Source organism: Acinonyx jubatus, chromosome A2, assembly GCF_027475565.1.
Source record: "Acinonyx jubatus isolate Ajub_Pintada_27869175 chromosome A2, VMU_Ajub_asm_v1.0, whole genome shotgun sequence".
Taxonomy (NCBI): Eukaryota; Metazoa; Chordata; class Mammalia; order Carnivora; family Felidae; genus Acinonyx; species Acinonyx jubatus.
The window spans coordinates 141,939,762-141,953,288 of NC_069383.1; the positions used below are offsets into that span (position 1 = coordinate 141,939,762).

Below are 13,527 nucleotides of genomic sequence, written 5' to 3' on the forward strand. Positions count from 1 at the left end.
AAGGGTGACTTTCACTAGTACTGCACAAAAGGAGACATCTTAATGGAAGCTCTAATGATGAAACTTGGGGACTGACTCACCTCTCACTTCCCTCAGTATGCTGAGGGCTTTAGACATACTACCTGAGTGTGTGTGTGTGTATGTGTGTGCGTGTGCGCGCGCGTGTGCATGTGCGCACGTAAGTCACTGAACTGCTCTGAGCAGTAATCTCATCGGCCATACAAGGAAGCTCTTGTTCCTCCTCATTCTTAAATGCTGTCTCTATCATTTCTAGTCATGACTTTGGTGGTACCTGAGAATCTTTGTTATTGTCAGTTATGTGTTTAAAAATTAGAATGCTTTTATGTGGTACAGATGAGCACTTATGTATGTTATTAATTATGCCTCTTTGTGTAGAACATCCATAACTTGCAGATCAAATATAAACATATGATTTCATTAATTCTTGCTTAGAAAGAATCTAAGGCTAAAAGGTATGTAAAGTAAAAATATTTAAAGAAAAATATTAAGTAGCACAAATAGTACATGTTATAGCAAAAATCACTGAGATGATACACTAATAACTAAAACTTGAGAAACTCTCAACACTATTATTCCTTGGACTTTATACATCAGAGCAATAATTCAGTGGGATTATCCTTGGACAGGAAAAGGGTTTGGGTCAAATTAATAAACATATCCTGCCATGTTCCTTTTTAGAGATTCACAGTGCACTTCACAATAGTAAAGGCTCTGGAAAGTTCTGCAGTATAAGAAAGCTGCTCACATTTTTTTTTTTACATTTAAGTCCTCAAGACTTACTTGGTCCTAACCCTTTTTTGTTTGTTTGTTTTTGTTTTTCTAAAAATTAGTGACATCCCCCAGAGCTAGTGCTGCCAGAACACTGTTGTAAACCACTGAGTTAGAACAACATCATTGAATGGAATTGAAACAGGTGGCATCATAGTGATGGATTTTGGAAGTGGTTAATTGTGCTGAGGCAATTGTGTGGGGAAGTGGTTTGTTCTGCCTTCTCATGTAATTGGGGGGAAGTGGCTTATGCCCCCTTTGCCGATAATTCTGCCACTTTGTTATCCTTCACTGATTTTCATTTCATCCGCCACCCACCAGTGATTCTGTTTTACTCATTGTCATTAGACTAAGTTAGAAGAGATTTGAGTTATGAGAAAAAGAGTGGAAAGAACAGGCATTTATTTTTGCAGTGTGTTGTCATGGGGATAAATACTTGGGAAAGTAAAAGGATGCATAAATTTCCATAACCCCTCATTGGCCATAAGTTATGCCTTCCAAATGCCTTAGGTTGCACTGGTGAATATGGTTTGGAAGAAGTTTGGGAAATGGAAAAATGAAGTCTGTTAGATAGATACTGAGCTAAATAGTTTGAAATAGACAATAAAAAGATTGTGAAGTACTTTGAAAGATTAGCACAAACAAAATAAAGGTTTAGAAAGTTTTAAGTAATTAAAGTTAAGTTTGTTTTTATTCTGTTCCCTGATTTTCACCCACTTGTATAATCCCCCTTATGGGCAGGACTTGTTACTTGAATCTAACCAATAGAATGTGGCAAAGGTGGTGAGTGCCAGTCCCTTGGACAAGGTATGTTATAAGGCAAAGGTGGTGGATGGCACTCCCGTGATTACTTCACCTTGTATAGGACTCCATCTTAGGAGACTGGAGAGAGATTTGTCTGCTGGCCTTGAAGAATCAAACAGCCATACTGTGAACTGCCCATGGAGAGGGCTACATGTCAAGGAACTACGAGCAGCTTCTAGAACCTGAGGGCTGTCTCCAGTTCCAGCCAACAGCCAGTAATAACTAGGAACTTCATTCATTCAGCTGCAAGAAAAAGGGATTCTTCCAACAACCCAAATGAGCCTAGAAGCACATTTTTCTCCAGTAAAGCCAACAGATAAGAAAATGCAGTCTGGCTAACATCTTGATTTCAGCCTGGTAAGGCTGGAATCAGAGGGACCAACCAAGCTGTGCCTGGACTTCTGACTCACTGAAGCTGTGAGATAATAAATAAGTGTTGTTTTAGGCTGCTAAGTTTGTGTTAAGTTGCTGCACAGCAATGGAAAACTGACTCAGTGTTAGTCTGGATTATCTTTGGGATGGTCTGATAAGCCATACCTTGGACCAGATCCTAAAGAGAGTATAACTTACTTATTGAGATTAGTGCTTTGCCTCCCTCTTAGAGAAAAAAAGATTGTAACTCTCAAAAAGGAATGTCTGGGTCTGGCTAGAATGCTCCATTTACTTTAGTGGCAAAGATCTCATAATAACGTACAATAATATTTTATTATTCTCATGTAGCATAATAGATAAGACCAGGAGCTTTGGCATCATAGAAATGATCCTTCCAATTCTGGGTTTCTACTTATTAACTGTATGATATATGATGTTAGCTTAAACCTCAGGTTCTTTATCTGTGAAATGGGGATAAAAATACTCTCCATGTAAGGATGTTGTTTTGTTTAACTGAGGTTATATTTTTATAGTTCTTAAGCACTTAATATGACATCCAAAAACAGAGGGTGTTTTTATTATATGGCAATATTTTAACATTGATTTCTGGTAGGAAATAATATAAACTCTGACACGTTATTTCTGTACTTTAATTTGGAAAATCAGCATATAAGATTTTTATCTTCTTATACCTCTGCTTTGTTTTATGTCTGGGCTGCTGCAGACCAATTCCAGATTGGATGCAATAAAAATAGGTCTTGCATACATGAAGTGCCCCTGTGCTCATAGGTTGCTTTGGCTGTATATTGTCTGGGCAAATCGCCCCCAACCTCTGGCCAGACTGTGGAATGTTGGTTTCCTCCAACATTAGCCCCCCGGGGGTCAATTTTCACAGTTTCCATATGTTTTTATATTACCCCAAACTGTAAATACAACTGACACCCTACCAAATTGGCCCTAATGTGCCTGTGTCTAACAGTGGAGTTGTAGGCTTTTAGAAGAATACAATACTCCCTGGAATTGTGGCAATTATAGGAATGTTTTATTTTTAAAGTGTTTAGATTTTTTTTTATTTGAGAAGTAAATGATGTGCAAGAAGATATGAGTTGGGAACTGGAGAGGAGTTTTAACCTTATGTCTTAGCCCTAACTTGAGTTTGCCCCCATGTTTCCAGAAGTTCTGTCCTAAGATCTGTTACCTGTTATCTGTTATTGTTCTTGCCCTTTTGGTTTCTTCGTAGTTCCCCTTTTTGTTGAGTGTCTACTTTTATCTTCACTTATTTTATCATCTCTAAACTCTTTGTCTCTTATTAAATCTGTCTGTACAGGAAGAGCCAAACTCATTATGATGCAGTGAAGTACCAGGATATGAAATACACTAAACATTTCTTATTGTAGATTCATCCATAAAACTAAATAATTTGTTCAAAAAGTGGTCACATTGAGGTTAACGGGTTCAGAGAACGGAAATTAATAGGGAAATTGCATGGCGTCCTTGTTGGTTTTGTGTTCTGCTTCGGAGCTGGGTCTTCATTTCAGTAACTATTGCTGCCACCATGAAGTTTGAAGCTGTTAAGCTCCCACCTTCCATTCGTAGCCTCTCCTGGTGGAGAGCCAATATTCTTGGGTAATTACCTCATGTGTATCTAGTTCTCTAATAGCCAACCGAGTTGCAGCTCAGGGCATCCTATAAAGTTGGGAGTGGTGTGCCTTAAAGTGGCTGGACTACAGAACAGAGATTGTATTCTGAGAATTTCCGTTGTTATTCTTTAGACCTTTTGGGGGCGGCCTGGGAGAAGAGAAAGTGAGAGTGGTATGAAGGAACTCGGCAACATTCTCCACAGTTGTGTGGCACAGTACAGAGATTGAGGGGATGGAGGTGGCCTCTGGAGCTAGACTGACCGAGAATCCTGCCTCTGCACTCATTCGCACTACAACTTTGGGGAGTTTCCTCATCAGTAGTAGAAATAATCAAAGGACCTGCCTAATAGGGTTGTTGTGAGTATTAAGTGAGCTAATAAGTGTAAGATGCTTAGAGCACCTCCAATGATGTGTGCATGTGCTGCCTGTGCTTATCATTACTACATAGGAGTATTAGAACATGTCTAGACCAGGGTTCAGCAAACTGTAGCCCATGGGCCAAGTCTAGACCTGCCACCTGTTCATGTAAATAAAGTTTTATTGGAACACAGCCATGCCCATTTTTGTGTATGTTATCTGTGGCTGCTTTCATAGTACAAGGACAACGTTGAAGCAAAGTTGGTTACTTGAAGCAAAGTTGGTTACTTTCTACAGATGCTGTATGGTTCCCCAAGCCTAAGATATTTACTAGCCTAGCCCTTGATAGAAAAAAGTTTGCTAATCCCTATTTTTAGACTTCAGAAAGCTTTTCTCAGCAGCATTAATGAAAAAAAGGCCATCAGATTACTGTGAACCATGTAGGCTTTTTTTTTTTAATTTTTTTTCAACATTTATTTATTTTTGGGACAGAGAGAGACAGAGCATGAACGGGGGAGGGGCAGAGAGAGAGGGAGACACAGAATCGGAAACAGGCTCCAGGCTCTGAGCCATCAGCCCAGAGCCCGACGCGGGGCTCGAACTCACGGACCGCGAGATCGTGACCTGAGGTGAAGTCGGACGCTTAACCGACTGCGCCACCCAGGCGCCCCTGAACCATGTAGACTTTTAAAAGCCATCTATTGCTTATGAATTAAATTAAGAAAGAAATACTGTACTGGGTCATTTCTTTTGGGCACGTATTTTTAGATCTTGGGTTTAATTTAAAAAAAAAATACATTTATAGGAATGAGAACCTGTGTTGTTGTTGTGCTGGTGGCAGGTAGTAATGCCCAGTTGTATTCATCAGCTGTCCAGTCTGATTTCTTTTCACTTTGACTAGATACCATCTCATTGACAATAAGCTAATATTCATTACATGAAATTGAATTCTTCTTTATAGAAAATGCCTTTCTGGAAACAAATATGAGGGCAACCTTAATTCATATAAATCCCTAGATACACATTCCTAAATAATTTTATGGGTTCACATAAAACACCTAGCCAACACAAAGGACCTGTTTCATCCTTTGAATGAACAGGAGCAGGTTTTAGAATTAAATTCAATCCAAAATAACTCTGTTGGTGACAGCAGAGTGGGCATTGTGCTGGATTCTTTAAGAAGAGAATAAGATGGTTGTGATCACTGTAAAGAGGGTGCTTATAGCAGAACAAGGAAGACACTAAAGGATCAGAAATGTGTTGAGTTCTTAGCAAGGCAAGCACAGCATAATTTGGGAATTTGTAATATGGGAAGACTGACCAAGGCTTCCCAGAAGACCTCCTAATAGGGATACATATGAATTACCTGTGATATAAGGGCTGAGATGGGAATGAGGTGAAGAACTTTCTAGAAGAGGAAAGTGCTGTGCAGGGGTCCTGAGGATCCTACAACTCTGTGTATTGAGGGTGCAAATGTAAGGCCAGTGTGGCTGAGTAGAGGGAGTAGGTTGAGATAAGACTTGGAGAGGCAGAAGATAGACCTGGTAGGAGTCATGGGAAGAAGCATGACCTTTTCCACAGGTAGTGGAAATCCAATGAGAAGTTTTAAGCAGCAGAGAAATGTGATTCTGTTTGTGTATCAGATACTCTTTCCCCTCTCCTATAGAGAATGAATTAGATGGACTAATTGGAGCTGGCATCATTGCCCAACTTGGAGGTGAGGGTAGCCTGGGCCAGAGAGGATGAGGTTAGAAGTTATTCCTTCAGTGTTGTGAATACCCCAAGATTTGGCCTTGTTCTGACAGTAATACCTGCCTGGTGGTGCAACAGTCAGTAATCAGTGAAAAATGCAAATAAACGTATCATTACGAGTTGTGGGGGGTGCACTAGAGGAAGGGCATGGAGAGTGATTGTAGCAGTTTTGGTGAAGGGAGGGGATATTGTTGGATTTGATGACCAGAAAAGGCCCCTGTGAAGACTCTGAAGACATTGAAGTTGAGATCTGAAGGATCAAAGTCAGCCACAGAGGAGGAGTGATGTCTGTAAGAGGAAAAGGTGGGGGAGCCCCAGACAGAGAGACCAGCACATGTCTGTGCCCCGTGGTGAGAGGGACTGAAAGAAGACTGGCTTTTGGATTCCGTGGGTAAAGGTGAAAATCATGTGGAATGAGGCTGGTCGGTTCCACAGATGTGTGTTTCTATTCTCTGGGAAATGGGAAACTGTTGGAGGATTGTACATCAGCAAGGACATCATCTGACTTGTTCTGAAACACTCACTCTCGCTGCTGGCTGGAGAATGGCTTAAAGGGGGCACAAGAGCAGAAACAGGGAGACCAGTGAGGAGAGAAGGCATCATGGTCTAGGCAGGAAATAATGGTGACTTGAGGTGTTGTGGTAACAGGAGTGATGGAGGCAAAGGGTCTGCATACTCTGGGTTTCTCTGTCTGCATTCCTGCAGGGCACCAAAGCACCATGGGATAGGTGGAGCCATGGTGTTCTGCAGTAGGGGATGCTTGCGGGTCTGTCAACCTTGCTTTGGCTTTTCCTAGTGATGCTAATTTGGACCAAATGGGCTGAGAAGCCTGAGCATATAGTCCAGTCTACAGTGAGAGTAATGTAGAACATCACAACACATTTATCACTTGACAGTGAGAAAAACAATCACTCCAGGGCTACCATTCTCAGACCTACATGACCAGTCTGTGCTCTCTGGGTCATGACACCTACATGGGAAGCTAAGCAGCAAGACATTTGTTTGATGAATAGTAAATGGGAGCCAGGCTTTTTGGTCATGTGACCCTTGTAACTGTGTATGATTTGCTCACCAGCAACAGTGTCTTGTTCTTAGATGCCCCAGGATTAAACATTGAGTCCTGAGTAGTATGAAAAACAGGCCAGCCTTTTCCCTTTGAGTGTCCTGTGGGTACATGCCAGTCCTACCAAATGCATCTGGAGGAGGACAAGGGGTATCAGAGAGCACCTGGCTTTCTCCTTGGGGTCTTCCATAAGAGTCCCCTACTATCTGCTCTCTTTAGTGTAGGTACTCAGCCACTGAGTTGCATCCATTCTGAGGGTGGTGCTCTACTGATATCTGAAGGGAGGAGGTTCTTTGGGGCCAGAATAAGGGAGAACAGTTGAAGGAAGTCAGCCCTTCGGAACTTCTCCAGAGTGAAATATCTACAAGAAAAACAAATCCTTCTCTTGCTGATGGTGACCAGCTCCTGCTGTGTGACCTGCTTTGTAGGTTTTCCCAGTGTGGGTGGGGAAGTCAACAGTGGAGAGAGGGGAGAGTGCATATGGGCTCTAGAAGAGGGGGAGTTAAGTCATATTGGAGCTAAGTCCTAAGACCTTGGCCCTACTTGCTGCTCTTTGCTGGGAGGAGAGCTGGATTCACGTAGCCACAGCTGGCCAGATACTTTGTCTTTCAGGAAGGACTATCATGCTCATGACACTTAGCACATTTGTATGTGCTGTAAAAATATCTTTGGAATAGTTATGTAGCTTTCTAAAATGTATAGCTATGCCGAAATACTGAATGGTATTTGCAAGCTTTAAAAAAGTGGAATCATCTCAGTGGTTACAGTAAAAGCCATTATTATCAGAAATTCTGCATGCAATACTCATTGTTAGCTTCCATTGTGTGTGTGGCCATCTACTTGTGCAGTCACTTCAGGATCCCAGCTCACTTACCCATGCTTGTCGTGACCTTCCTGCAATGCTTCCATTAGGTTAGCCTTCCAGGAATGCATCTCATCTTATTATTAAGTAAAGCACACTGAAAGCTAAATGAATGACACAGAGGGTTTGATAATGCATTCCAAAGTCCACTGTTTGAGGCATTTCAAATAGCTGCTATTCCAGTGTGGGAAGTAAGACACTAGATATGTATTCATGACATTACACAAGACATGATCACATTTATATTATGACCTAAGAATGAAGCAGAGGAAATATGCTGGAATCTGTTGTAAGCATTTTACCTGTACTAACCTATTAGCTCTTCACAGTAACCCTATGAGTTAGCTACAATTATTTCCATTTTATATATGAAGAAGCTGAAGTACAGAGAGGTTAAGAAACTTGCTCATACTCACACAGCTAGAGTGGTGGACTTCTGATGAGAACCCAGGCAACCTAGCTCCAGAGTTTATGCTACTAGCTCCTGCCCTTCAGTGGCTCCTGGAAGATTCTTATATCCCAGAATTGTCTTCCATAGAGGTTACACCATTTTACACTCCCAGTTATACCTACATCTAGTTATTTAACCAAGAGAAATGAAACCATATGTCCACAAAAAATTGGTACAAGAATGTTCATTGCAACCTTATTCTCAACAGCAAAAAATTGGAAATAGCCCAAATATCCATTTAACAAGGGAATAGCTAATCAAACTGTAGTATTTTCATATAATGGAATACCACTTGATTTCAGCTATAAGATGGAACTTAGGCACAATATGAATAAGCCTCAAAAACCTTATGCTGAGTCAGAGAAGTCAGACACAAAAGGGCATGTACTGTATGATTACATGTATATGAGTTCAAGAACACACAAAACAAATCCATGCAGATGAAATCTGGGATAGTGACTACTTCCTCTCAGGGGTCAGGGACATGAGGCTGGGTGATGGCAATGCTCTATATTTTGATTGGTCAAAAATCATTGATTTTTATACTTAATATCTGTGCATTTTCTTATATGTATTTATACCTCACTTACACACACACACACACACATACAGTAACACATGGGAACTCCCCCTTCTTCCCTGATCCATTCTGTTCCTCAGTGGTACAATGTTTACAGACTGGTGTGGGGTTTTAGCAGTTTCCATTTCCATGGATATGTGTAAATAAACATTCAAATAAGCCTTTATATTTTAACATAAATAAGATCAGACTATATGTATTATTCTGCTACCTGCTTTCTTTTTTGATTAACAATATGTCTTAAAGGTTTTTCTGTGTCCATACTTCAGTTTTGCCTTAATCTTCTTAGCTAGCTTGGAGTTCCAGAGTATGAATGTGCTTGATTTCTTCAGCCAATTTCCTTCTGATGGATATTTGGCAGTTTTCAAATTTTTACTTTGACAGTGTAATGCCAAATTTTGTAATGAAAATTTTGTGCATAAATATTCATGCGTATGTGCAGACATTTTTGTAGGCTACTTTCCTGAATTGGGTTTTCTTGGGAAAAAGGTATGGACACTTTGGTGGATACTGCCAAATTAGTTTATAATTCTATAACCAATTTTTGTAAGTTACACTCCTCCTGACATCATATGAGAGAGCTAGATTCTGGTATCCTCTCCAACAATGGATATTATCAATCTTTTAAGATGTTTGAGAGAAGGTAGGTAAAAACAAAACAACAACAAAAAAACCAGCATCTTGTTTCTGCTGAGATTAAAAAAAAGAAGTTTTGATTTTTCTCCTTTATACACAACATACATATGAACTTAGAGTAGCATATGCACCTCTTGCTCCACACTGCCTCCCAGCTATGTGATTCTAGAGGCCATAAAGCCTGACACTTTCTCACCAATAAGTTAGGGAACACTTTCTAATTTTAATTTTAATTTTAATTTTAATTTGATCCACTGTTCTAGTGAAAAATAGCAGGATTCTGTCCTCTATGATATTCATTCTTAATATAGTAGCCATTGTTGATCTTGATACCTGTTGGAATTTTTTTATTTAATCCAAATTCCTTAATGATGTGACATGACTTGCTTAATGACACTAGTCAATTTAAACAGACCCTACCACTGTACTCTCCAACCAACCTAACCCCTCCCCCATAACTGCTTTAAAAAATTTTTATTTAATGTTTATTATTTTTTTTGAGAGAGAGAGAGAGACAGACACACCATGAGCAGGGGAGGGGCAGAGAGAGAAGGAGACACCGAATCCGAAGCAGGCACAAAATCTGTCAGCACAGAGCCCGACGTGGAGCTCAAACCCACAAATCGTGAGATCATGACCTGGCCTGAAGTCGGACGCTTAACTGACTGAGCCACCCAGGTGCCCCCATAACTGCTTTTTAAAAAATTTGCATCTTGGATATATTTTTAATGGTGTTTCCCTGGAGAAAAAAAAGCTTATCCCTAGGAAACTTTATTTCCGAACATGGAGCAGGTCAGTCTCTGGCAGAGGCTTAGAATCTGATTTGCCTTGTGGGTGAGAATTTGGGAAGTGGGTATCAATGACACTTTCTTCTCAGACAGTATTGCTAGAGGGCTTTGCATTCTGCATCCCAGGAGTTCTAACTTCCTTAGTTTAGTACAATTGAGAGCTGTATGGAGTTTAGCCCTGTTTATCTATGCATGTGGGTTTACTTCTGCAGATGGGAGGAGATGCAGGACTGATAAGTCACCTACAGATTTTATTCTTGGAGATGCTGAAGTTATTACTAGCAAAAATCACACTGGTTGTTCCTTCAGCAAGTGTCTAGTGAGCTTCTGTGGGGGTATTTTGTCTTTATTGGGGGATCTCATATATTTAAATTTCATGAATTCTCTCTCTCTCCTCCTACCCCATAAATTGCTGTTTCAACCTGTTCTTTCAGGTAACCTTGGCTTCTCTGAGGGATACTTGAGAGAGTGACTGTCTAGTAGGTGAGGTTCTGCTCACTCTTAATCTCTTTCCCACCTCGACCAGAGCAATCCTTCTTTTCCTTTTTGGCTTTTAAGTAAGCTTTTATTAGAAGAAAGAGTTCTGCTGCTAGAAATATATTTGAAAACCATAGCACTTCTTCAAGGGAGTGTGTGTACTTTATACATATCTATTGATGCTCATGTCTACAAAGATAAGATGATAATTTTCATCACCTTGCTGTGCATGCATCCAAATAGCCAAATTCAGAGTAGTGCCATTCACAACCAAGCTTTTCTTTTCCAATCATTCATGTCCCAAGTCAGACAGCATTTGAATTTCCAGACTTCAGTCTTCCATTTTTCTTAGCCACTTATTTGTATTTCAGGAAAGCTTTAGGGGTGCCTGAGTGGCTCAGTTGGTTAGGTGTCCAACTTTGACTCAGGTCATGATCTCATGGTTCATGAGTTCAAACCCCACATCAGGGTCTATGCGGATAGCTCAGAGCCTGAAGCCTACTTTGAATTCTGTGTGTCTCTTTCTCTCTGCCCTCCCTTACTCCTGCTCTGTCTCTCTCTCAAAAATAAATAAAAACTTAAAAGTTTAGAAAAAAAAAGGAAAGCTTTAAGGGATGCATGGATTTGGATGTTTGTTTGTTTTTTATTTTTGGATTGAAAAAAAAAATGAAATATTCCTGAAAGTAAGGTCTGTCTCTGTTCACACTGCTCTGAGAACTTTGTGGGAGTTCATTATGCAAATGATGTTCATGATAATAGTCTATTTTCTTTATCAGTGGTACTTGGGGTAAAAAACATTTAGCAGTTGGTTCTAGTTAAATGTGTGCTTTAAAGATATAAAAAGTATTTCTTTATAAAAATGTCCTCTACTTAAACAATCTCTCTAATAACACTGACCTATCACATCCTATTACTGGGCACTGGACTTATTTCCTGAACTGGAAAGTGTGCTTGCCCCAGATTGGTATGAGTTTTGAAATACTATATCCTTGTTCAATTAGGAAGCAAGAGGTTGCTTTCAACATCTTTATAGTAACCAAAAGATAATTTCCTAAAAGAAGATTAGCGTGTAGACTTGAGTTGGTAGTTTCAGATGTGTACCTTACCTATTTGTACAGGATACAAATAAGGAAATATCAGAGAAAAATTATCTAATCCCAGTGTTGACCAAGTAGATGGCTGTTCTCTCTCACCATAATCCTCTTAATAAGTGTCACTAGGAATACTAAAATCACTGCTTCAGCTGGTACTGTAAATATTCTTAAAGACCAGTGTTCAGAATATTTTCTTTAGTAGGAATTCCTGATAGAAGATCATTCAGCTTAATAAACACTTCTCTTGAATTTCATTTTCTTGGAGTGGAAGGGAGTAGCCGAGTATATAATTTTATGCAGACTAGAAATAAAAGTTTCTTATTGAGAGTGTCTTCCATTTGATTAGTAATTGTTTCAATTTGACATGTTTGCTGTGTATCATCTATTCTCATCTTGTGCACATTTCCATCAGAGCAGTGATTCTCTCTTGCTTCTTCTGGGAATCAGGCTCATTGACAGCAGCTGACTTAGCAATACTGGGGAGGAGAAATTGGGGTCAGGAATGATCCCAAAAGATTCTGCTCTGCAACCCTCCTCTTTTGGAATCAGTGCTCCTGAGCCCTCTGTACTGCCCTCCTGCCTCCTCACGTGTGGGATTAGATTTATACCAGCTGCCATGGACATGGTTGCCTAAATCTGTGGAATGTTTTGCTAAACGCTGCTGGTGAAATAGTCCACATTAAGCCTATAACTCCTCCCCCCACTTTTTTTAACCCATCCTTTGTCTGTAGTCTTTTACTCACTTGCTTACTTTATGGTTTTGCACTTTGACATCCTGTAGATTCATTAAGAACTTTTAATCTGAACACCAGGGCTTTACTTAACATGATGATTACCCAAATTGTTATTCTGTTTGAGCTAAGTGATGACAATGTATTTGATTGGAACCTTGTAATTGTTATTTTAAAATCAAAGTAATGGATTATGATCTCAGAATAGGAACATGATCCAAAAGAATAATAATAATTAGAAGAGCAACCACTTAGAAGAAAATAAATTCTCCGTCATAGACCAGGGGCCCTTTATTCCCTGAGTCCTGCCTACCTTTGCAGTCCTAGGTTCTACCCCTCTTCCAGACCCTTGCCCTGGGCTAGCCTCACTGCGGCCTTCCAGTCCTTAGAAGTAGTTGGTCCTTTCTTGCCTTGGGAATTGCACTTGCTGTTCCCTGCATTTGGGGAGCATCTCTACTGGTGACTTCTTGGCTGGCTCCTTGGAGTCTTACCCAATATTTTGCCACCTTAGGGAGGTTTCCTGGCCACAGTGCCTAAAGTCATCCCCCCCACTCAATGCCTGTCCACACATGCAATGCACGTCATCATCTCACAGCATGTGATTTATCACCCCCCTCCACCCCCCTGCTTAGGAAACCTAAGTTGTGTCTCCTTGGTACTGGTCTGCCTCTCCCACTAGACTTAAAGCTCCATGAGTTGGGTGAAGACTATACATACCTCATTCACTACAGCAGCCCCAGTGCCATCCTGGTACTTGGCATTAAGTGGGTGATCAATAAGTACTTGTGCTTAAATGAATTTCGGAATAATCTGAAGTTCTACCTTTTCCCGAATCCATGTCAATATATTCTATCCTTAGTACTCATGTTGTGATAACATATGATCATCCAGTGGTTGAATTTAACCACACTCTGCTGACTTTTCTCAGGCACATGAAGGATCAGAATAAAAAGGTGGCCAACCTCAAGCACAACCAACAGTTGGAAAAGAAGAAGAATGCCCAGTTACTGGAAGAAGTCCACAGGCGAGAAGATAGCATGGCTGATAACTCACAGCACTTGCAGGTGAGCTCAGGCTCCTCCTCTTTATACCTAAATAATTGGAGATTGACTTCCTCCGACATGCATCCTT

General features: G+C 40.4%; 1 protein-coding gene across 7 annotated transcripts in view; it reads left to right on the plus strand.

Annotated features, from left to right (window-relative positions):
* The window catches only part of ERC2 (ELKS/RAB6-interacting/CAST family member 2), a 915,804-nt gene that overhangs the window by 480,501 nt on the left and 421,776 nt on the right, over positions 1-13,527 (plus strand). For all 7 annotated transcript variants that reach the window (XM_053219211.1, XM_027039010.2, XM_053219212.1 and 4 more), the window contains one exon: positions 13,325-13,460. In XM_053219211.1, coding sequence (XP_053075186.1) covers positions 13,325-13,460 — 136 coding nt within the window. The remainder of the gene's footprint in view (positions 1-13,324; positions 13,461-13,527) is intronic.